Source organism: Candoia aspera, chromosome 6 (genome assembly GCF_035149785.1).
Source record: "Candoia aspera isolate rCanAsp1 chromosome 6, rCanAsp1.hap2, whole genome shotgun sequence".
NCBI lineage: Eukaryota > Metazoa > Chordata > Lepidosauria > Squamata > Boidae > Candoia > Candoia aspera.
In genome coordinates this window covers 60,131,199-60,156,479 of record NC_086158.1, presented here as the reverse complement: position 1 = coordinate 60,156,479, position 25,281 = coordinate 60,131,199, and the positions used below count along the sequence as shown (strand labels likewise).

The window sequence follows — 25,281 nt, the reverse complement described above, 5'->3', positions numbered from 1 at the left end:
TAAATCTTACCAGAATTATAAACCTTCTCTAGAGCTGTAGAATCTAGATCACTGAATGGCATCCAAAGGTCCTTGTTTTCTACTTCCTTGCAGTAAAACCAATGTGGCTGAACTGGTTCATACTGGTTATGTAATAAGACAGGTGGTGCCTTCACAAGTGTGCCTGCTGACATTGATGTCTGAGGTAACAGTGCTGACTGGGGTGAAGAAAACTGGAAAAAAAAAGTTTCCTCAATATTCTCAAAGTTTTACTTTATGTTTAGATACAGAACTTAATTTCATACAAATAATTCCATTATGAATTACAAAAATACATAATTATTCTTATACATTTTAAAGTAACATTCCCATATTGTCAGCACTGGCACCGAGCAAGAAAAAGCAATATGGGATTTGTATCTTAATTCTGTATACCTGATTACCAATTATTTTCAAATTTAATGAAGATGTTGGTTTCCATACCTGAATCAAAACTCTATTCAATGTAACTTTCAAAAAATATAAAATTAAATACAAAAATTACTGAATTTTGCAAATATTTTAGATTGATATATGACCAATAAACTAAGTAAATATTAACTCTTTACTTGATATGATTAAACACTGTCAAAAGTTCCATAAAATCAAAAACATTTCATTTCTGTTTTGTTTTGTTTTCATGCAATCTAATAATCATGTAGGTGCCAAGATAGTAAATGCATATACCTTTATTTTAAGGGCAATGTTTGTTTCAAATGCTTTGGTTCTAGATTTTCATTTCTCAGTTAAATCAAGTTATAAAGCATATTCAGCAAATCATAAACCAATGTTACTGAGATGCTGGAAGATGTGAGACAGTGAGAGGGTAGATTATTGGAGGAGCAGTACCCTATAATATTCAGTCCTTAACCTTTTTATAGTAATGCCAATATATTGAAAGATAATCTTCCTACCGGTGGCATTGGCCCTGCAGGAGTTGGATACTTCTGCATAGGTGGTACAGAAGGTGAAGGCTGGAGACCCTGGGCAGGTGTTTGTGTCTGTTGCAACTGTGGCGGAGTGATGTAAGGATTGGCTCTACTACTTAAAGTAGTATGACGATAAGGGTTATAACCTTGTTGTGATGCTCCCTGAGGTGGAGTTGAAAAGACTGTTGGTGGAGGACCACTTTGCTGAGGTGTTTGATAAGTACCAATTCCTTGTACTGAAGTAGATGGTGTATTAAAAGACTGTGATTTGGAAACAGGAGCTGAAAATATACTTGGTCCATCTTGTGATCCAGGCAGAAGAGGAAGAGAAACAGGAGGCTTAGAGAAAACAGATGTTCCAGCTTGGGGTGGGGTTGCCACCCCTAAGGGTGGTTGTCCAATGCTTCCAAAGGGATCACCACTGCTAGGAGTTTGGGAGAAATAACTGAACGTAGATGGGGGATTTAGATTTGTTGATGTCTGGCCTAGGAAGTTGTCTTCTTCACCAACTTCTGTGTTATCATCTGCATTGAAGGATATAGTAAGTATTATTAAAAAATAATATATGAGAGAATGGCATCTTCTCCATAGCTTCAACTGAAAATCAGCAGTGCTATAGTTTATCATTGCATTTCCGCAACAAACCATATCTCCACCAATTTCAACCCTTTCTGTTCAGCTACAGTATTTGTATTCTAATTAGTTTATAGTCTAACATTCTGTGTTCTGGCAGGGAGAGCAGTTTAACAGTCGAACCAATTACCCAAAGAGGTGACAGACTCCCTTCACTGGATGTGTTCAAGCAGAAACTAGACACTGTCTATCTGGGATGATTTAATTTATATCCTGCACTGAGCAAGGCATTGGACTCAGTAGCCTAAATGGCCCTTTCCAATTATATAGTTAATTAAATTTACTTAGCATACATCAGTGAGATAATTTCTTTCTTTTTTGGCTAGCTTACTTTACCCCAATAAGTATATTCACTCACTACAGTCGCCATCTTGTCTTGTTAACACTAATGTATCAGCCAGTATTTTAAACTATTAAGGAGCCATTGATTAATTAATGTAGGAGATGAACTATCTTCTGATGGCTAAAGGCTGCACTTAACATGGGAAATTTGGTGGGGAGGGACATTATTTACCAAAAATGGGACAAAATGCAAAGTGAATTGTCTACAATATAGACATGGATAGGGCCAGAATCTTTCAGATTTTGGGGTGGCTGAGCAAGTTGGTTTTTAACAGTGTGAACCCTATTTTAGGGCTTACCCTACAGTTTTCATGAGGAAGCATAGTTAAGAATATTACCTAATCAGTCTACTGAATCCAGTTCTATACTTGGGGGGAGATGGGCAGTGGCAAAATTTGATAAATAAATAAATAAAATTAATGACACAATTTTTATTCTGGCTCTGCTCATTTTCCCCTCTTGGCTATACCAATTTTTTCTTAACTTTCCTAATTTTTGAGGATGTTCTTCAGCACCATAATAGGGAGAACTAAGCTACTCCATATAAACAGGCAACAAACCTCACACTCATTCACACTGATGATGTTACCTAGTTGGGTAATGAAATGTCTGCAAGCAAACAACCAAGCCCAGAGAGCACCAAGAACTCCACAGAGAGTACTATACTAAATTTCAAATACTCTTATTGATTCTATAGATACAGCCAGAATATGCAGAAGACTTTCTAACTGTGTGAACATCTAATTTTTTTTTTATTCATGGAAAGGTATAATGGAACTCTTTCTGTGGAAAATTATTTCAAATAATTTTGAAGTGTTGTACCCCTTTTGAAGCAGTGTATCATTTTTTTAAAAACATGTCTTGATATTCTGCCTTAGCATATACACAACTATTAGCACATTTTTGGAACATGTTAGATGAAAAGAAGAAAACATTCTCTCCAGATTACTTTCTCTTATGCTGCGCAGAATTTTAAAATGGTTTTGCTAGACACAGAATGAAAGTATTTCTAAACGTAATCAGTATAATGTAACCTTCATCTATGATCTGTTGTAGTCCAAGAGATCTCAGTGCAGTGCAATCTGTTTCTAAAAAGATTAGATATATACAACATGTAATATGTTTCCATTTGCTTTTTCATAAAAATTGAAAAAAATGCAACCATTATTTCTTCTTTTCAATAGAACCAAATAGGTAAGATTATAATCCAGTCCACATTAGCATTCTTTAAAATTATCTACAGTACTATGTAGTTAAAAGAACTGTTCCATTCTTCTTTGGTATCCTACACTTACTAAAAACAGGAGTTCTTCAGCAACAAACACAGAAAATCACGCTGACGAATCAACCTGAAGGGTTAGCAGTCACTCTTTCCAGGGCCAAGTTATTTGAAGGACCACCTCTCCCCAATCACATCTACCCAGCCCTTCAGGTCTGGCAGAAAGGGCATGTTGCAGGTCCCGTCCACAAAGGAATGTCATCTGGTGGGACCCAGGAGGAGAGCCTTTTCTGCCGCAGCACCTGGCTTTTGGAACATCATTCCCCCTGAAGTTAGATTGACCCTGACCTTGCTGACCTTCTGGAAAGGCCTGAAAACATGACTTTGCCATCTGGCCTGGGGACCCGGTAATGTGGGTATGGAGCCTGCAAAGTGACTTTATTACTAGAGAAATTGAATGCGCTCACCTGCAGATTATCTTTTTTATGGTTTTTAATGTTTTTTACTATTTTTGTTGTCATTCTTTTGGTTATTTTGTTATATTATTTTTGTGTTTTTAACTTTGTACGTGGCTCAAAGTCATGTGCATGAGATGGGTGGCTTTATAAATTTAGCAAATAAATAAATCTGAGAATTATAGGACAAGAAATATGAAGGTGCAAATTAGGTTAATGTTTTTTATAAAACCTGTTTTTTAATGACACTATTATTTTTTCCCTCACAACTGATATCATTGATTTTTACTATCATCAGCTGGCACCTTTCACAGATTTCCAATCAAAATCCCAATGCAGTTCTCCCAAGCTCACTCAATTAATTGACCCCTCCAAATCGTCCCTGCTATGATTCTTCCCAAGAAACCCATCAACATTACAATCTTCCATGTAACCACTTTTCTCCAGATAACTACACTTTCCAATACTTAATTTCAAGAAAAAGAAATGCAACAGGTCACATCAGCCTGGAAACCATACCCATTGACTGGGCAGGTCTTTCTTGGGAACTTTCTCTGAGTCTTCAGTAGAAAGATTGTGGCAACCACAAGGCTGTGGAACCACACACTTTTGTGCATTAAAGCCTTCAAAGGCATTAAGTGCTACCCTAAATTGGTAAAAAAGACTGTAAAGAGAGTTAGAACAGGGCCAGCAAGCCAGGAAATTCGGGAGTGAAATAACTTCATTTCAAGCCTGACAAGCAGTAAAAGAAATACAGGCCATTATCTGGGTCGGCAATACTTCCATTTCCCGTTAGCTAAATGTCACATCTATCAAATGTTCCATCTCTTCAAACCCTTCATTCATCCGCCCGTCCATCATAGGTTCCTCGAGGTTGCGAGCCCCCTGCTCTACACAAGATGGAAGAGCTTGCGGGCGTCGCCCACCTGCAAATGGCACGGATCTGTGCGAGCTTTGGGGATGCGAGAGTCGCTCATCAAAATAACCGGGGGGGAGGGGGAACCGTCGGGGAAGTTAAAATGGATTCCAACCTCCCTGTCCCCTGTCCCCCGACCATTACCTGCGGGAAGGAGGCCAGGTGCCGAAGCAGCCACAGGCGGAGGAGGGGTTTGGCTGACGGGAATGAAGGGGACGGTGAAATTGAATTCGGTGGCTGAGGAGGAGAAAAGCAAGTTAGTGCCGCCGCTCGTCGAGGAGATGCCGCCCGTCGCGGAGGTTTTGGGGGCAGCCATGACGGAGGGACTTCCACGTCTCCGAGTCTCTCGATCCCTCCCCGAATCGGACCTGCCCCTTCCGCCCGACTCTAAGATGGCGCCGCTGGAGCTGCCGCCGCTCTCTTCCCTCTTCTCCCGCCAACCCGAGCCCGCGCTGAGAGGCGAAGTGAAGTGAGGGGAAGTCAGCTCGGCCTGGCTGCGCCGCTTTCAGCCTAGCCTGGAACGCTCGCCCGCTGGCTTAGCGCCCTTTCCCGGTGTGTAGTCTCCGGAAAGCAGGTCTCCGAAGACTGTAGTGTGACTCCTGGCCTTAACGCGCTGAAGAACGAAAAGATGCCGTGTGTGGCAGACTGGCTGAACTGCCCTCTCAGTATCGTGCAGGGCATTTTCGGTGAGAACGGGCTGAGGGCGGCCGGGGGGTGCGGCACGAAAACGTGGGAGGCTGGAGAGGCAGGCAGGTCAAGGCGGCGGGGAACGGCCTGAGTTACCCCGGTACAACGCGGACAGGCACAGAGGACTGCGCCCGAGTCCAAAGTATGCGAGGAAGAGAGACGGCGCATTGCTGAGACTAGCGCTGGGCCGGGGACGACCAGGAAGGAGGCGGCGGCTCCTCCTCGCGGAGCGGGTGGTAGGGGGTAGGAAGAAGCAGGCCTACGCGGGCATAGCAGAAGTGACCGCGGGGTGAAGTGCTAATGTCGAGTTTGGCCTGGCGAGCCGGACCCCGCTGGCCTGGGCAGAGCGAAACGGCAGCCCCAGAGTTCGCGTGAGGCAAAACTTGGCTGTGGAACTTGTTTGGGAAGGGCAGGGCTGCACGCCGAAAGTTGGAAAACCCGTGGGAAGAGAGTGTTCTTGAGCATGTGCGCTGTGCCTTTCGGCTTCCCTGCTGTTTTGGGGCTGAGAGGGAGAATAAGGCTTCTAAAACATTGAAGGAGGCTTTCCTAGAAAATGTCAGGCCTGGCGTCCGTCTTTTGAGTGTGTAATTACTAGGCAAGTGTACTTTATAATTAAAAATAGGGTGAGGGCAGGGTATTAGGCTTCTGCATGTCAAAGCTGAATATGAGTCTTCTGGCTTCTGTTTTCTGTGGCTATCAGTTGCTATTGTATCTAATTGGTGTGTTTGTATCTTATGAATGGCTCTTTAAACCTACATTGTTATGTATTTAATTTTCTAGCAAAACTGTTTGCTATAACATTTTAACATAATTATTTGCAATTTAACCAATTTTTGGTTAAATGTGGCCAAGAGGTAATCCCAAAATATCTGGGCACAGCTGAATAATTGTCTAATTGTTTTTGCTGACCTTTACAACAAAATATTTATCTATCTATCTATTTATTAATTTGCTGGCATTCTCCCAAATGACTCTGGCCAGTTTATATAACTGAAAAGCCAACATTTAGAAAATACAACTGACCTGAAGAGCAAAATACCAAAACAAAAGCAGAATAAATCAAACCAACAAAACAAAATGGGGACTTCAGAGTCACCCGGTCCTCAAGGCCTAGGAGAACAATCCAGTCTTTAGCAATTTCCTAAACAACAGAAGGGTGGGAACCACATGAATCTCTGGAGGGAACTCACTCCAGAGGATAGGAATTGCAAGAGCAGTTATGTCTCTAGGTCCTACCAGATGATACTCTTTAATTGATGGGACACATGAAAGCTAAGTGCTTGAAAGTTTTCAAAAACAAAGGCTGGTCAATTATTGGGCAGAACAAGAGAGTGATCCTTCATGACATGGAAGAGACAGTGTAGTGTAGTGGTTAAGATGTTGCACTAGAAGGTCTACTTTCAACCATAGAAGCTCACTGGGTGCCATGGGCCATTCTCAGCACAACCTACCTCATAAGGGAAAAAATGGAGATGGGAATGCTTAATATGTCACCTTGCATTCTTGAAGGAACGACAGGATAAAAATAAAATATTAATTTTATTTGACAGTCTAAATACTCAGATTGCATAACAACTATATGTCTTTATAAAACTTTTCTGAATCACATATACAGTATACCAAATATAAGAAAAGCTAGAGCAGTTTTCGAGGTATCCAGTGGAAGACCTGAAAAACAATCTGCATTCCTGTCACTGAATTACTTTCCATGCCTTCTCTTCATAACTGGGAACATCAAGATTCCTCATATATGGAATCCGTTGCAGACTTGCTGCTGAACATGAGAAATCTGGACAGGATCAATGGGAAATAAGCTCACCATTGTCTTCAAGGAAGATAACTGTTCCTATAATAAGTAATACATTCTGTTGTAAGAACTTAATTGTAATCTTATGCTATTTTAAAGGGAATGTAATTAATTTTTTTATATTATGTAAAATGTTTGAATATTGGGAAGTAAACATTGGAATGAGATTGACTAGGAATTGATTTCACATTAACTTTTGCAATTAGCACCTTCAGCACTTATTATCATCTCTCAATAACTGAGAGTGCTTCTAAGGATAAAATACAAGAAAAAACTCACTAAGACTGGAAGTGAATATGCTTTAAGCCAGGTTGCCATGTCTTTTGCTTCCTTGGCTATTATAATATATAAGAACATTGTAGTTTGCAAAAGAATATGAGTAATATAGAAGGATTAAATTTGTAGTTCTAATAAAGGTATTTTCCAATTATGTAATTTAGATTTTTTTTCCATAGGCTAACAAGGCTATAATGGTAGCTTTTTGTATTGTGGTTACTTGTGGTCGCAGTAGTATATCTGAAATACTGTGGCTGAGCTGTGATGAAAAATGCAGTATAATAGCAACAAGTGGAGTAATTAAGTAGCCCTATCAATGTGATAATAAAAAAGATGGTTTAATAATATGCAGCAGCAATATTTTCTGATATTTTTCTGTTTATACAGGAAAATGGAATCTAATGTGTCCAATAAGTTAGAGAATCACTATTTTAAAAAATCTAGTTCTTACACACAAGAATATAGTGAAGCGGAACTGCTGTATACAGGCCACTAGATATTACTAATGGATAATAATTTACATACTACTGACCACATGAAAAAAGGTGAAAAGTCCCCTGTGCAAGCACCGAGTCATGTCTGGCCCTTTGGGGGGACGCCGCTTTCACGACGTTTTCTTGGCAAACTATAGCAGGGTGGTTTGCCATTGCCTTCCCCAGTCGTCACCTTCCCCAGCAAGCTGGGTACCCATTTTACCAACCTTGGAAGGATGGAAAGCTGAGTCAACCTGAGCCGGCTACCTGAGAATCCAGCTTCTGCTGTGATCGAACTGGGGTCGTGGGGAGAGTTTCGGTGGCAATACTGCCACCTACCACTCTGTGCTACACAAGGCACACTGGCCACATACTGTTAAGTATTTCTGTTTCATATAGAAACTATTTAATGAAATGGATTGGTTTGCTGAGCAGTAAACTCAGCTGCTTGATACTTTTGTTGAACCCTTCAAAATTTGAAGGCGTATTTTCTGTTGAGAACATAAACTTGAAAATAACAAATTTATTATGTGTCTGACAGTATTCTTGAAGAAAGCTTTCAGTCCACCCTTCAGACTCGTATCTCAGATTCTGCTTTCAACAAAAATAAAAATAATGATGCTCTGGTTCTAACCTAAAACCTATGGTTCTTCCTAAAACCTATCCTAAAACCATACACTCCATTATTATCAACAAAACTGGAGGAACCTGTCAGCTGTGAAATGATGAGAAGAAGCCCTCAAATTTAAAACCTTCACTACAAATACAGCAGCTGCTCATAGATGAACTAAAAGGAGTGGGAACTTGACATTCAAGATCTATATCACAAGGCCAGAAGGACCTCAGTGTATCACAAGAGGATTGTACTCTACCAGAGAGATCCCCAAGAGAGCCAGAGTTCTTCCCTCAAACTTACTTCCATACATAGGATCCTCAAAGAATGTGCCCCACAGAGGATTGATGTGGGAAAGACCAGGACAAAGTTTTCCTAATTAGCTGGAATGTGGTTGGGTGGACCTCAGACTACAAAGATAACAATTTCATAAATGTTTTATGTAAGTTTGATATAATACTGGTACAAGAAATGTCGTCCCTAACTGCTCTGGCACTCAACAGCTACATTGCCTACTCCAAAGATACTAAAGCTGGGATTGGCAAGGATAGATACAAAGGCGGCCTAGGTATACTGATAACTACCCACCCCAATGTAACAGCTACAGAATGCCTACCACTTAAATGCTGGGCCACCTCAGTGAAAATTCAATCACGATCCTGTACCCTAACAGTTAACATGTTAGGGTACAAGCACTCAACCACTGAGATGGAAGCTTGAGATCAGAAATCTCTAAAAGCTGCAATGTATTTAGCTTACATTTTTTTTCATCTATAAAGTCTTTAATTTCAAAATAGCATACAGAAGAAACAAGAATAATCTAATGTAATAAAGAGATTATGTCTGTAAGAAGTATTCATTGTAACTGATAATTAGTAATTGATAATTTACATACACTCATTTCTTTTTGGCATCATCCAATTCTGTATTCAGTTTGAATGTTTGTTAAGAGTCATTCATGCATTCACATAAAAGAGTTAGATATTGTAGCTGGGATCTGGAAGGTAATAATTGAAAACAACATTCATTGTCTTCAAAGCTTTAATAAGCCTCTTTTGTAAATCCAATATAGGAAAACTATCCAGGTCACTCTCTTAGTTTGTTATTTGTATATCCCTTTTAATTGTTAAGACATCAGCCAGTTTCTTTTGTATTTCCAATGTAGCATCTTTTTCCATGTCATTCTTGTAGCCTGTCATTTTTAAATCCACTTTCAGATCAGTCACACTCATGTCTGGTAAAACTTGTTCCTCTTCCATAACATCTTTTAAGCACAGTCTATCTATAGAAGCAGACACTCTTAAAATTAACTTCTGGGTCCATTGTTCAAAAACATCCTTCAATATGTCCAATGTTAAAATATTTTGCTTCATTCTGTATTAGTAAGAAATTTAAGTGTTCTTCTCCTTTAATTGTAGTCTTTAGTTCCTTCAGGTTCCCTCTAGTGTCCAACCTTGAAAGTCTCATCCTATAATTTTTTAAAAAAAGAATTCAAAATAAAAGCATTTTCCTATGGGAAGGATTCTTATAATTAATTCCAAAATCTTATTTCAAATCCATCTGGACCCTTAGTCCATTTGTAACTTTCCAGAATCAAAGTTCTAATCACCCTTTTGCTGTTTATTCAAGAAAAAAAATTGAGCAATAATGATGGCTATTTCCTAGTTTCCCAGAGCTCTGAAGCCTCTGGAGACTGCTGTCTTGTGGTCTCCTCATGAGGAGCAACTGTCTGGAGCCACTTGTGGGTGATCTCAAGTCTTCTCCCTGTCTGGCGAGGAATTGGGAAGAACTGGTCCAGCTCTGCTTTTAGCAGAGCTGTCTTCAGTTCACCATTTCTTCCCCGGAAGTCCAAGCAGCTGTGCCCTTTGGAAGGTTGATGCACCTACTTCAGAAGCTGTCCCAGCATAAATGTTGCCTGTGCAGAGAACAGCCTTTAAAGCTGCCACAGAAGCCTTCCAAAAATATATCTGCTTTAATGCTTTGAGAAAAGGTTCCTCACCTGTGTAAACATGCTTGTGAAGCATCCGTTTTAAATGCTTTGCACAACTCTACAGCATACTACTTATAACCTCTAACATATATGTTATCTGAAAAAGTCAGAATTGTAACTAATCTTACACATACCAAAATTATTTAGTCCAGGAAGGTTTTGGTTCTGTTTTCTTTTTACTTTAGGAAAAAAACGAAAGTGCTATTTGTTCATTAATTATTGAATAATACATACGTACTGTGTTAGCAAAGTAAAATTTTAAATGTACTGTATTAAAATAGTTGATTTGGTTTATGTCTTGTTTAGCTCAGAATAGTCCAAATCCTGAATGGGAGGGGAAAGTAACAGAATACTTCAAAGAGAAACTAAAAGAAAATAATGCAACTAACTGGGTAAGGCTGTATTTACTTATGTAACTTAAGTTATTTGATGATGGGTTTCAAAATCTTTAGGCAACTTTGGTAGCATTGCATTGAATATATATACAGTAGCGCTATAAGAAGTTATAAAATAAATTGAGAGAGTTTCTACTTAAGGATATCAGTGCAAAAATAAAACAGGAAATTGTTATTGGCATTGGGTATAGGTTCTCTAAATAGAGTCTTTATATTTGTGATTCTGAGCAAGTTTCTAGCATATTCAAGGATCTGTGATACTATGATAATTTCATTGTTTATTTAGTAATTTCCCTACCCTAAAGAAAATACATATTTTGCCATGGAATATATATTGTCATATTTTTATGATAAAAGGATCTTTTAGTTTGAAATAAGGAGAGAGAAGACCAAAGAGGCATGAAATACACAAGCATCTATATTTTCCAGTCATTCAGTCCTGATACCAAGAGATGAACAAATCAAACTTATAAATTCAGAAAATAGAAGTCTGAGTCATTAAGGAATTGTATGGTATGAATATAGTTTTAATCATTTAGTCAGTCATTTTATTTCAATAATTGACCAAAAAAACAGATCTTTGAAAAATAGAGTTGTATTGATTGGCACAATTGTTTGATTTCTTGTCAAGTGTTGTACAGATCCAAATCTACATGCAAATTACTTTTACAATGGTGATATCATTTTATTGTGATTCTAACAAATTAGGCTTAGAGTCAAATAAGTGACTCTGGGATTGTTGCATTTCAAAAAAATAAAATGGATTGTACATAGAGTAGATTTAGCTAATTCACTTAATCTCAAATATGCATGACTAAATTAAATCACATTTATTTCAGTAATTACTGAGAAAAATTTTATGCAACTAATGTAAATTCTGTCAGCCTTTCTGTGTAGATATTGAGTTTTCAGACTTATATAAATTAAGATATAATTGGATTAATCATTGAGGTATACAGTTCTGCTGGCCTCATGAAACTGATAATCACTGAATTTTTTTTTACAGGTACCATCATTGAATGATGTCCCTCTACATTATCTGAAGCCCAATAGCTTAGTTAAATTTCGCTGTATGGTTCAAGATATGTTTGATCCTGAATTTTATATGAATGTTTATGAAACTGTTGACACAATTACTAAATCACGTGTAAGTGAGCTTCTTCACTGTAGTTCTGACTACCTACATTCACACCCACCCATGTTGTTCCTTTTGTGGTCCTTGGAATTCCTCTCCCTATGATTGTTGAAAACTGTAAAAAATTATTTTTACATAAATTGTTCCTTAGGGTGGATGAAAACTGTAGTATAAAATAGGAACAACCCCCCCCCCCCCACAAACTCTATCAAATATATTCCAGGATTACCATATTTCTGCTCTTACCCACTTTATGAACCTATCCTTCCTCCAAAATTAAGTGTGGTCCTGCATACCAAAAGGTTGTCCATCCCTATGCTTGGTCCATTTCCTCTTGCAAATCATTTCCTGTTTTAATTCCATGTGACATAGGACTTTTGCAGGAACAACCAGTATCTCTTTTGTAAGAGCATCGCATAAAATGAAGGAAATCTTTAAGGTTTTTTTCTGTGTATATTCTTAAGTGAAATAGCAACAATCTATGTCTGATAACAGTTCCTTAGCAATTCTGCTCATGTATGTTGGACTGGAAAGGATGCTTTGCTTGGAACCAGGAAAATATAAATCTTAACCCACAGCTCTAGAATGAAACATTAGAAAATACTGAGCTTGAAAGAGAGTAGAACCACTATATTCATAGTAAAGATAAAGAATTGTGAGGAAGTAACAGTAAATATAGTATCAAAAAAAAAATCCCCACAGAACTCCCCAAAAGGAACATGGTAAGCCATATAGAATACAGTAGTGATTTTATGTTTTGTGTTTTTAACAGGTTATGCATTTTGGAAAATACAGAGATGTAGCAGAATGTGGGGTAAGTCCAGCTAAGAAATTACAGCAATGCATTTAAGCTAGTTTAGTATTTATAATTTTCTTTCTGTTATTTTATCTTTCATTGGATTCTATGGATACATTTTTGGAGAACTGTAAAAGCATGGCTTTTCAAAAAGGCATTTGGGAATGAATTTGATCGTGCTACTCCAAATGGATGTGCATTGGACTTTTTGGTTATAATTGTATTAATTGATTTTTGTATTTAAGCTTAATTATTATTAATTAATTATTAATTATTAATATTAATACTGCAAGCAACTCAGAGTGTCAAGAAATGGAGTGGAATACAACTTGTAATAATAAATAAATCACCATCAAAATATTGTTTACTTTTTAATAAAGGGATAGTTTATATACCTTCCCCACCCTTCTCTTGTGCTCCTTTTTGAATAAAACAATATAACTGAACATTCATTTGCACTGAAATATCCTCATTTAGTTTACTGAATCAGTGACAAAAACTAGTCCTCCTAAACATGTTTTTGTAGAGATTGTGCCTCTATCCTATTTTGAATGTACAAGTCAGTGATGCCAATGTCAGCGGGTTTTGAGAGTACTGTACTAGCCTCTCACACAATCTAGTATTTTCCTTTTTCACACAAAGTATTGTTTGGGTCTACACTCTAGAAGATGAGCAACATTAGTCTGTTTCCACAAAAACAATAATTTTATATAACAGTTTTATTTTCATAAGCAAAACCTTGCTTTATCAGATATGTGAAGATTTACACCTATGCAAACACTCTAGAATGAATTTTTAAGATTTTTTTAATATGAATGTATATTTTTAGCATTGTCATTTAAACATTTACAATGCTTGGAACACATTTGAGATTGAATAATAAGTCTAAGACAGCGGCAGCATATAAGTTGTAGTAAATAATTTTACAATGTGTTCTATTCCTGTGCAGGAAGTCTGTATTACCCTTTTTTGAAATGTTCTGTTCCTTCCCTTTTCAAACATATATTCTACTTCTGTTGCTAGGGAGTGTTCTGGGATCTCTTCTACATGGTTTTCTTGTAAAACTTGTTTTTAGTTCACCCATGCCTATTTATATATCTATATCTCTTGCATATAGATATTTGGTGCTGCATTGGTGACATAAAAAACGCTTGGAAAATGTATTGATTATTAGTATACATTAATATAAGTTGTGTAGACTGGGATTTAATTTAAATTTGGCTCCATATACTTCACTAGTGCTTCATAATAGGATGAGAAATACAGTTACAAATAAATTATAAAATAAAATCAACTTTTATAGTTGTGGGTGTTTTAATAGTGTAAACAAGGAAATGTCATGCTTGAAATTATACAGGTCAAACTAGCACTATGCTATTGTTGCTATATTATAGAAAACCAGAAGTAGCATTTTTGTTATTTTATAGATGTCAAAAAAGTTGTTACTGGAAGAACATAATCTATTTGATCCACATAGAATAGAGTTCATTTCTTGTAATTCCTCAGGATAAACATTACTTTCTAGCACATTTAATTGTACATTTATTTTAAGAATATTTCCCTTTTTAAAAAATTAACATGTATTTCATTTTTATAACAGCTTTACAGTATTTTTCTTTTTATAGTATACTAATGATGTATAATATCTTTTCTTCTAGCCTCATCAAGAAATAGATTTAAATCCTAAACAAATAGTAACTGCAGATAGACAGACTTTTTACTGTGTTCCAGTGCCAGGAGAATCAGCATGGGTAAAAGAAATATCCTTTGTAGCTCATTAGATAGTGCACTGGTGTATAATGTATAATGATAGTAGTGATTATGCTAATAATGCAAATCCTTGAACACTTGAGAGAAAAATATTGGTTGCTTGCTTGCTTGATTATATGCCATCAGGTTGGTGTCAACTCTTAGTGACCACTGAGATAGATGTTCCCTAGGAAAGTCTGATCCCAACCTAGCCCTTCAGGTCTTCCAGTGATGCACCCACTGCCGCTGTGAGTCCATTCACCTTGCTTCTGGTTGGCCTCTTTTATTTTCTTCCACTCTGCCCAGCATAAGAAGTCCATATTCTTAGGGCAGCTAGATCTTTGCATCATGTGTCCAAAATACAATAATTTAAGCCTTTTCTTGGTTATCTGTGGTATTCTCCAACTCCAAAAAGAGTACTTTTTCTTCCCTGCTTCTTCAAAGTCCTATTTTTGCTTCCATAGAGTATTATAGAGAAAACTATTGCTTGCAGAATTCTGTCATGCCATCTATCTGTCTATATTTATTTATTTAGTATGCTGCCCAACTTAGGACAAAAAATGACTGGAACAAAAAAGAAATAAACCCACACATTCCAAAGAGACTACACTCACCCTCACCAAAGGTCTGGGTGAAGGGTCATATCTTCAGGGCCCTTCAAAATCCTAGCAGGATGGTTTTCCAAGGCCTTCATTGTTTTCCTAACAAGGGGTACTCTGTGGCATATTTTTTACTGCTGGTTCCTTTACTAATAATAGTCAATGCACAAGTAGCACATCTTGCTTGCATGTTCTGTCAATTTTAGATTGAACCTGACCATAAAACTAGTCAGCCTCCTTTTACATCAGTGGTTGGAACATAAACTTGGATAACCATCATATAGGGGTTGTCTGCAAAGTCTTATTGATATTATTTGGTCATTAACTGCATTCTACCCAAGAACTGACTTTATTCTATCCTTCCTTCATTTTTCATGTCTTCAATAGTAAACTATTTGATCTTCTGACGGAAAGTGTCAAATATAAGTCCATTTCAATTTGCTGATGCCAATTGAATTCCAATTTCTGTTTCATATATTCTACATACAAGTTAAATAAGATTATGTTGCCCTTTCATGCCACTTTTGAAGTATGTTTCATATTCCTGTTGCTTTCTGGTCACCATACAGTTCTTCAACAGGCAGACAAGATGGCCATATACCAAAATTGTTAAGCACTATCCACAGTTTGTTTTGATGTATATAGTCAAGAGCCTTTATATAATCAATAACCAAAAATAGACATTTTAGAGCTCTTTTTCCCTCTTTCATTATCATTCATGTGTTACATTGTGATCTTGGGTGCCCTGTTCCTTCTGAATCCAACTTGTACATCTGGCAGTACTCCTTCCACATATTGTTAAATTTTGGATAGTTTAAACTACTGTTGGATTAATGTATCCTGAAAATTAGGTCTTTAAGTACTGAAGAACAATAATTTATTTGGCTAATAAAATTTAATATTGGTTGAAGTTCTGAAGAGGCAGTTTGGAATGAGTGACCAGTGAAATTACTCATCAGGGATGCTGGTAAAAATATCATAAGTAATTCTAATTAGATTTATCAGGGATCAATTGCAATGGTCAGATGAAAGTTTCAACTTCAGAATTTACCCTTTGACTCCAACAGAAGCTGTAGATGATGAATAAAATGGCTAATTTAAAAAGGTTTTTTATTAATAAAAGTAACTTTTTAAGGAGTTTTCTTAAGTAGGATCAGGATTTTTTGAAATGTGCCTTTTTTATATTATCAGCTTGGCAATTAATAAAGGAAGCAGGTTTGGGGACAGTTTTTTTTTTTGTTTGTTTTTGTTTGGATCATGTGCATGAGTTGGGAGAGAAAATACCTCTTCCAAGATGTTTGTGATGACTAGATAATATTTCCCTATATCAAGTGCTAAAGAATTTTGATAAGGTGGGAAGAAGGTAATTTGTAGAGAAATGAGCATGTATTAAGCAGCTTGGCAACTTTTTAATTACTTTTTGATGGTGCAGCCTCCCTAAACTGATGACAGTATAGTACCTTGGTTAGACGTGTTTCCAAAATTTGGTGATACAGATTGTATTATTATTTTTTCTGCATTGTTGTTATCTGCCCAGGGTTGTCTATTCAAGGTAGGCAGCCATGTAAATTTCTTAAATAAATACAGTAACATTTAAGGATGAAAGATCTGATACTTCAAGCCAAATCATGTTCCTTCCTTATTCACATATAGTCTGCTACCACTTTTCTAGCATTATTTTTTAATTTGTCCACATTCATTCTTCAATATTTCAACAAAACTATTTAAAAATTCTGCAAGAGTATGAAATATTACATGATGTAGTTATGCATTAAACTTAAAAAATACTATTATCCTTTTCTTCACATACATCTTGGGAAAGGATAGCATTGCCTGAACTTTAAATTAAATGTTTATATAGAATTAAATTTCCAGATTAATTTATTCATGCTATCAGAACTATTTTGTCCTTAACTTAAAACTTACGCTTATAATAGTGCAAGTCAAGCTCGAGTTTGCCCATCTACATCCTACACACCAAGTCGCCACAAGAGGAGTTACGAGGATGATGAAGACATGGAGTTGCATCCATCAAAACAGAGAGAGCAGCACCTGGGTATCAGCTGAGATAGTGTTGTCTTTCTCTTGAAAATCACTTATTTTTCACAATTAGTACTTTAGTGCATTCATTTGCAATGAATGGTTATATGCATTGTTGGCTTATTATATTTTTAGAATTTGATTTTATATACCATGTTGATTTACTAGTTTTTGAAATAATTAGGTGGGTTCAGGGATAGTCTCATAAAGAGCAAGACTCTGATTAGTTTAAAAACACCATTAGTCTGAAGTTCTTGATGTCCATGGCTCAATTTGTAGCTGCAGATAGATGATTCACACACCAGTATTTGCAAATACTGTATTCTTGAAAAACAAAGATGATTCTGGATTGTAGAAGGAGCAAGAGTTAAATTAGGCAAATTAATGGAGAGAAGATAGATGAACTGTTAGCCATGAAAATAAGTAGGACAATGTGTAACTGAATACCAGATACAGCATAAAAACAATGAAGAGGGTTGTGAACTTCATGATTCCCTTTATTTAGCTGGCAGTTGTTGAAAAAAGAATGTTGAGTTGCATTAGAGGTGGGCCATTTGCAGAGTCCTCTCTATTTTTGTACTTCTAGCCAGTTGTAAAAACACTCCATAAATAATCAGAGTCCCAAGATAAGCACTTTGTTCTAGGCCGTTGCTGCCAGATGTTGAGGTCAGAGAGAAAGAAATGGAAGTATAAGAAAGAGATATAAACAAAAACTAACAGCTTTCCCCCTCTTTTGCTTCTAGCCATTCCCACTGTTTGCTTAAGCCTTACACTTACAGTATTCTGAAGAGAATGCTCGTTTGCTTAGTTTGATCTAGGACTTCATGCCCATTTGTAAATTAAAATACTTTTAATTTACAATTCTTATTCTGAAAGGAATCTAAGCTCCAGTTTTTGCAACATGCAACTGTAATTCAGCATGTTCTAAATCTTCTTTCAAAAGCAGCAGGAAGTTTTAATTTCAAATCATGGATTTCAAGGTAGTAGAAACTGTTTCTTTAAAATTCTAGGAAATATACCTGATATCCATGGGAGTGGAGAGCCAAAGCGATTAGAAACAGAAGCTTCTGCAAGGCATCAGATGATTTCCTTAAACTGCTCATCTCCACTAGATCTGAATTTTCCACTCCCAGGAGAGAAAGGTCCTGCATGTCTTGTGAAGGTAATAATCTTTTGAGCAATATCTGAAACAGAATCCCCTTGGTATGTGTTAGAGGTGTGGAGGTTTGTTGAAATTTACATTTAGAACTGGTGTACAAATCAAAACTGTACCATATATTAAATTACACATCACACTGATTTGATATTCATTGATAGTTACAAGTAACAAGCCTTACACAAAGCCTGTCACTGAAGGGTATGGTGATCCAGCATGTATTGTTAGGATTCAAAACACTGTAATTCTGCACAGCTATATTTTTTTTTTTATTTAACCAGACATTTCAGAATTAATCCTTAATATTATTTGTTCAGGTGATCTTATAAAGTTTATTTATTTATTTAAGTTTCTAAGCTTCCCCACTCCAAACAACTCTGGTCGGCTTCATGAAATACATGAAATTAAAAAACATCAGTACCATATAAATGACAAACAGGCATAAAACTATACAATGGATCAAAACTATCTGTCCAAACCCCTAGTAAACTCATGAGTCCATCCACCCATTTTAACCCAAGGCATGAGGGAAAAGCCAGGTTTTTAAGGAACACATAAAGGCTGGCACAGTAGAGATCATGTGGATGACTTTCCAAAAGGCAGGCGCAGCAGCAGAGAAGGCCTGCTTCCTGAGTCCCACTAGTTACATAGTTTAACTGATGGAACTCAAAGCTAGCCAACCTTGTTGGAAAACAAGACAGGCAGACGTTACTGGAAACAGGTAGTCCCTCAAATAGCAAGGTTCTATCACATATATGGTTTTTTTGAAGTGTTCCTTAAATGTACAGCGGAGTATCTTCACCATGCTGAAATTGCTTGACCTGAGCTAATGGAAGATCCAGAGGACTCATATCGATGTTGAACAGGAGGGGAGAGAGCACTGAGACCCAAGATACCCCACATATCATTGGCTTCAAGCTCAATCTGTCCTCTCCACCCAACATCAGCTAGGGCTAGTCATGCAGAAAAGAGGAGAATCACCATAGCATTGCACCTCCCACTCCCCACAGCAATCCAAAACAATACTATTGTTAATGGCATTAAAAGTCACTGGGTGATCAGGGAGGATCAGGATGGTATCATCATCCCCATCCAATTTTTCTTGATGTTTTTCTTGTTGTCTTTGTTGTTTTTCCCTGATGTAAGCTGCCCAGAATCATTTTGGAGTCAGGCAGCCTCTAAATCTCAGGAAAAAAAAATCCACCACAGGTCTTTAACAAACATGACCTAACAAACATGACCAATGCCATTGCTGTGCTATGTCATGACCTGAAACCTAAATGAAAAGGTTATTTATGCACTTCATATAATAATGTATTTTCTATGGGTCAAAACAGAAACAAAGGAACATATTTACGTGTTGTTATGAAGCTGCACTGTTTAATGAGTATATGTGATTCCTAAGGAATTTTAAAAAGTGAATATAAAATGTAATGGAAATTCTAATCCAATACTTAACAGAAATGTTAACATTTACAAGTTATTTTCTCTTTCCCATTTCCTCTCAATTAAATTTTGTCCAACTTGAAAGGAGACAAATAACGCTAATAAAATATTTAAGGTTCCAAGAAGTACATTCTAAGTTATATTCATGGCTCAAGGCTCAAATGGTATTTGAAGTCAACGTTTTATGGTGGCTTCAGTCTTTCAGGAGATGATTTCAGAAGGTGGTGCTATAAATTCCTCTTTGATGCATGATCATTATCCTATTAGCCCTCAGGAGTAGTCCCTTGTGCTATTTAGCACACATATGATACTGTTAGGAAAGTTTGTCCTGAGTTTTGGGGTCAGTGCCATCAATACACATGCTTCCCGTTTCTGTTCCTTTCCTATAAGAGCCTGTTCAAATTATAAATTAATGGTGGATATAAATTTTAAAATATGTCTGATCTATGGATTAGATATTTTATTTTTGGAACTGGAGGTCATTAAAATGTGGAATTTTAGTGGAGGCTAATTCTTGTTTTGTTCAGTAATACAATAAATTCCATTTTTCAAATCACTTCTCTAGTCAGTAAATTAGAGTTTTTTTCTGCAATCAGACTCATTCTTAAAGATGTATTCTGCGGTTCCTTTGTTTTATTTATTTTATATATTTTTATTTTATTTTCTATCCCGCCTTTATTATTTTTATAAATAACTCAAGTGAGGTGAGTTGGGCTGAGAGAGAGTGATTGGCCCAGGGTCACCCAGCCGGCTTTCGTGCCTAAGGCGGGACTAGAACTCACAGTCTCCTGGTTTCTAGCCCAGCACCTTAACCACTAAACCAAACTGGCTCTCAGCTTTATACTTTTATTTCCTTTTATTTTTAATATGCTTACAAAGTTAAAGCAAAATCTATCAAAATTATATTACATTAGCTGCACTGCATGTAAATTTGACGATTTTTGCTTATCCATAAGCATGAAATTTGTAGTATAGAATATTTAACCTGGAAAACAGAACAGTGAGTTAATTTGTGAGTGGAAGAAAATAAAGTGGTTAAAAGAATATGGAGAAAAAATAATTTCCTTTTGTTTCGGATACCTGTCCTATTGAAGCTATTATCTCTAAGTTTTTGATCGGTGGAAAGTCAAGCAAAGAACGATGGGGGGGACTGTCTTCTCATTATGTGGCCAAAGTATTTCAGTTTTGCCTTTAATATCATTCCCTCAAGTGAGCAGTCTGGCTTTATTTCCTGGAGTACGGACTGGTTTGATCTTCTTGCAGTCCAAGGCACTCTCAGAATTTTCCTCCAACACCACAGTTCAAAAGCATCTATCTTCCTTCTCTCAGCCTTCCTTATGGTCCAGCTCTCGCAGCCATATGTTACTACGGGGAACACCATTGCTTTAACTATGCGGACCTTTGTTGTCAGTGTGATGTCTCTGCTCTTGACTATTTTATTGAGATTTGTCATTGCTCTTCTCCCAAGGATTAAACGTCTTCTGATTTCCTGACTGCAGTCAGCATCTGCAGTAATCTTCGCACCTAGAAATACAAAGTCTTTCACTGCGTCTACATTTTCTCCCTCTATTTGCCAGTTATCAATCAGGCTGGTTGCCATAACCTTGGTTTTTTTGAGGTTTAGCTGCAAGCCAGCTTTTGCACTTTCTTCTTTCACCTTCATCATAAGGCTCCTCAGTTCCTCTTCGCTTTCAGCCATCAAAGTGGTATCATCTGCATATCTGAGATTGTTAATGTTTCTTCCAAAGGGAAACTATGGGTAATAAAACGTGAAAACAGAAATGTCTGATCCTATTGCAGATATGTGAGAAAAGACAGTTATCATACAAACCTTCTCCCATAATACCAAACCATAATTTATTACTGTGTTCAAGTAGTCATTGCTTTTAAGGTACTTCCACATTGTCTTACTGTAATTTCTCCTCTTAAACATATTATCTTTGTGGCAGATATACGAAAATGGGGACAGTTTCAAAGTGAATGATATTCTTGAGGTATATGGGATTTTGTCTGTCGATCCTGTCCTGAACATGCTGAACAATGAAGAAAGGTAACATTTTAGCAATGATAAAATGCAAGTTTGCCATCTTTTGTTATTGAAAAAAATTGCATATTTGGTCCACAAATAGTATGTAATTTTTAAAGTTACTGTAAAATATTAGCAGCAATACATAGTTTTCTTCTTTGTCAGTGTGCTTCAGAAAACCTGAAAAACAGAAACTCATACCAATATTTTTTTTTGAAGATTAATGCTAGCCCACAAATTGCTATTTTACAGCCAGCAAGTTAAGTGTGGTCTAATGAATGGAATGTTGAATCTAGAACTAGATTTTAGAAATCTGGATTTGAGTCCCAATTCTCCTGTGAACTCAGTACAGTAATCTATAATGCTAAGCCAGGATTTGAACAGCTTATAACAGCACAGTTTGCATATCATCCTGTTAAAGTCAACATACTTTATGTCTGGATTCATACAAAGTTTAAATAGCATAAGTTAGCTTTCCTCAATCTATGCACTCTCCAGATGTGTAACCAAATCCCAGAATTCCTCAGTCAGCTGAGACATTGTTGAGAACCCTGTAAGCTGAAATCCACATAGATCGAAGGAGCCTAGGTTTGGGAAGTTTGGCATAAATAATTATTTACGGACTTGAGGTTCATAACTGTATGAGAAAATGACACATTTTATAAAGTATTAAAATACAAAATAAATAAGCATAAGTATGATGTAGATTTCCAATACAAAACTAAGTTTAGCTTTTGCTGTGTATGTATATATATACATACATACACAGCAAAAGCTAAACTTAGTTTTACATACATACACAAACACATACAGAACACTCAGGACATTTCCACTTCCTAGACACCCACTTCAAAAGGATAGCTGATGTAGAAGTTCCATTATTTGCAGAAAAGAGATAGTTCCTCAAAGAAGCTTGTAGTCCCTCCAATCAGTAAGATAAACTGAATATGTGTACATTAATTTACATTTGCTGTACAGGTACTGTAGTCCTCACCAACCGCAATTAGGACTGGCAACTCTGTCGCTAAGCAACATGGTGATAAAGTGAAACATCATGTGACTGCACCGATTTCTGATGTCAGTTCTGGCTGCAGTCGTGAAGCGAATCACAGTCATTAAGCATGACATCATGTGACCGCAACTTGCAGCTTCCTGCTGGCTTCCCCACTGACTTTTCTTCACAGAAGCCGGCTGTGAAGGTCTCAAATGGTGATCACATGATTGTGAGGTTGCTGCGTCAGCCAAAACGTCAAGGACAGGTTGTAAATCTCCTTTTTCAACACTGTTGTAAGTTCGGTTGCTGAACGAGTGGTCAGCAAGCGAGGACTACCTGTGATAGAACTTGTTCCCAAAACTCCTGTCATAAACTCATTCTCTTCACTGAAAAATGACTCAGTATTTTATTCTAATATTTATTTTGTTTTAGTTACAGATGATCCTCATTTAACAGCCACTTGTTCAGCAACCATTCAAACTTACAGTGGTGCTGAACGAGCGGTAGTTATGACCAGTCCTTGTACTTAACAGCTATTGCAGCATCACCACGGTCACATGATTGCAATTTGCAACCTTCCCTGCTGGCTTCCAACAAGCAAAGTCAATGGGGAAGCCAGCAGGAAGTCACAAGTGACAGTTACATGAGGTCCTCACTTAATGACCCTTGTGGTCCTTGCTTAACGATGGCAACTGGAACTACCATCGCTAAGCAGCATGGTCACATTGTATTTCAACCTACAACCGCGTCACTTAACGACAGAGTTTTTAGTCCTAATTAGCATTGTTAAACAAGGACTACATGTATTTTATTATTTTGTGGGCAATGTCTCAAATATTCATTTGAAACATTAATATACTGTACCTCATTTTCATGGAAAATAATTGTTACAAATAATATCAAACGCTAGAGTATACTGCATGTTCATAATGCTTCACTTCTATGAACATCTTTTTGCAGCCTTCATTTACTAAGTTGTGTATAATCGGTATTTTCAATCTGATTACATCATGAGACACATACCTAAAAAGTATCCCTGCATAGCCCATCTTCTGCTTTCATTGTGAAGGAGAATTTGAAATAGAATGAAAGAGGTGAATCCCAACAGTACTTAGTTTATTGTAGCCATGTGAAGAATAAAAAGGTTGTATCAGTTCTTTATATTCAAGAGCACTTTTAAAAGAGATAATTGAGGGGTTTATTTTGATTGCTGCAAAAGTATGAATTAAAATAAATTCAAGAACTTAATTTGTTCTGATTATGATATTGACATTTTATGTTTAAAGGAAGTACCTTTTTCTTTGAAAGGAAAAAGTGTTGCATGAAGTTCAGAAGTTAAATGTGCCTAAGTACAGCTATTTTTATTTTTTAGGGAGAATTCCTCATCTCCAGTGGAGTCTATGGATTGTATGGATACAATGGAAGAACAGAGAGTTCATAGTCCTCCAGCATCATTAGTTCCCAGAATCCATGTGATCCTGGCACAGAAACTTCAACACATAAATCCGTTGTTGCCTGCTTGCCTTAATGAAGAAGAAAGCAAGAGCTGTAAGTATTCAGCTGTTTAGGGAAGATTACCTTGTTACTATTGAATGCCTATATTGGATTTTATTGTTTCCACTTCTTCATGCACAAAAAGGTCAGTTTGTTCCTAACTTCCTTAGTATTTAAATCATAAAGGTACATCTCTAAACGTTGTATAAGCTGTCTTCCTCCTCCTTTGGGTCAGGGAGATCAGTGTTTAACAGCCATTTACTTTTCTGCCTAATAATAGTAGATGCACTGAATAAATATTATCAATTATCATCAGTTAACAAGCTTAAGAGTATTTCACTTTTCAATTTAATATTATTGAAGTATAAATGAAAATTTAAAAGTAAATGTTATTGAAACAGCATAAAATCATAAAGAATATTTTATTTTATCGAATGACATTATAAGCAGTCTAACTATTATATGTATGTCAGTATGTTCATTGGTCTTGTCCTATAGATGGCTGTTACATACCTGAAGCTAATCAGCAAACCTCAGAGAGTTAAGCATGACTAAGATATAGAAGCCAGTCAGAAATGCTCTCTTCTCCACAACTAGTTTCATTCCCATATCCTTTTACATTTAAACTTCCCTTATTAGATTCAAAAAAATGAAGGAATAGCTAGCTAGCCTATTCAGCAGAAGGAAGTACTAATATTCTACTGTGGCATAGTCTTGATTATGGCGTCTATGTAATAATCAGAAGTGTCCAGCTTGCTTGATGGTGGTCCTAAATTTCACAGGAAACTTAAATTTTAGGGTCTATCCTCCCTCATAGTAGTAATGCTCTTTATCTTGCCAAATACATCTCTATGTTTATATAATTATGTTTCTGAAAAATCTGTAGACTACCTGTATGTGATGGCAACAGTGCTCATTTAACTTGTAAAATTATTTCTGCTTTTGAAGTACAGATTGTCTATAAAGTGATTTGTGGAAATATTCTGAATATTGTAACAGTTGTTCCCATAGTGACTTTTCAAGGAGAGTTAAAGTACTATCATATGCACCTATGATAGATTAAATATGGCCTCATATTTTTAATGTGAGGTGG

General features: G+C 36.7%; 2 protein-coding genes across 6 annotated transcripts in view; one reads left to right on the top strand and one right to left on the bottom strand.

Annotated features, from left to right (window-relative positions):
- The window catches only part of SEC23IP (SEC23 interacting protein), a 34,736-nt gene extending 29,794 nt beyond the window's left edge, over positions 1 to 4,942 (bottom strand). For both annotated transcript variants that reach the window (XM_063307238.1, XM_063307239.1), the window contains exons 1-3: positions 4,657 to 4,942; positions 933 to 1,471; positions 11 to 212 (exon numbers count right to left, since the gene is read on the bottom strand). In XM_063307238.1, coding sequence (XP_063163308.1) covers positions 11 to 212; positions 933 to 1,471; positions 4,657 to 4,828 — 913 coding nt within the window. In that variant the 5' untranslated portion in view covers positions 4,829 to 4,942. The remainder of the gene's footprint in view (positions 1 to 10; positions 213 to 932; positions 1,472 to 4,656) is intronic.
- A 13-nt stretch (positions 4,943 to 4,955) lies between these two features.
- The window catches only part of MCMBP (minichromosome maintenance complex binding protein), a 37,005-nt gene continuing 16,679 nt past the window's right edge, over positions 4,956 to 25,281 (top strand). Inside the window, exons 1-9 of one of the 4 annotated variants that reach the window (XM_063307241.1) lie at positions 4,956 to 5,198; positions 10,665 to 10,750; positions 11,760 to 11,900; positions 12,661 to 12,702; positions 14,343 to 14,444; positions 16,959 to 17,088; positions 18,083 to 18,234; positions 21,624 to 21,724; positions 24,067 to 24,242. In XM_063307241.1, coding sequence (XP_063163311.1) covers positions 5,141 to 5,198; positions 10,665 to 10,750; positions 11,760 to 11,900; positions 12,661 to 12,702; positions 14,343 to 14,444; positions 16,959 to 17,088; positions 18,083 to 18,234; positions 21,624 to 21,724; positions 24,067 to 24,242 — 988 coding nt within the window. In that variant the 5' untranslated portion in view covers positions 4,956 to 5,140. Of the gene's footprint in view, positions 5,199 to 5,420; positions 5,571 to 10,664; positions 10,751 to 11,759; positions 11,901 to 12,660; positions 12,703 to 14,342; positions 14,445 to 16,958; positions 17,089 to 18,082; positions 18,235 to 21,623; positions 21,725 to 24,066; positions 24,243 to 25,281 lie in introns of those variants that run through there. The other 3 variants (XM_063307244.1, XM_063307243.1, XM_063307245.1) reach the window with 3 other exon arrangements.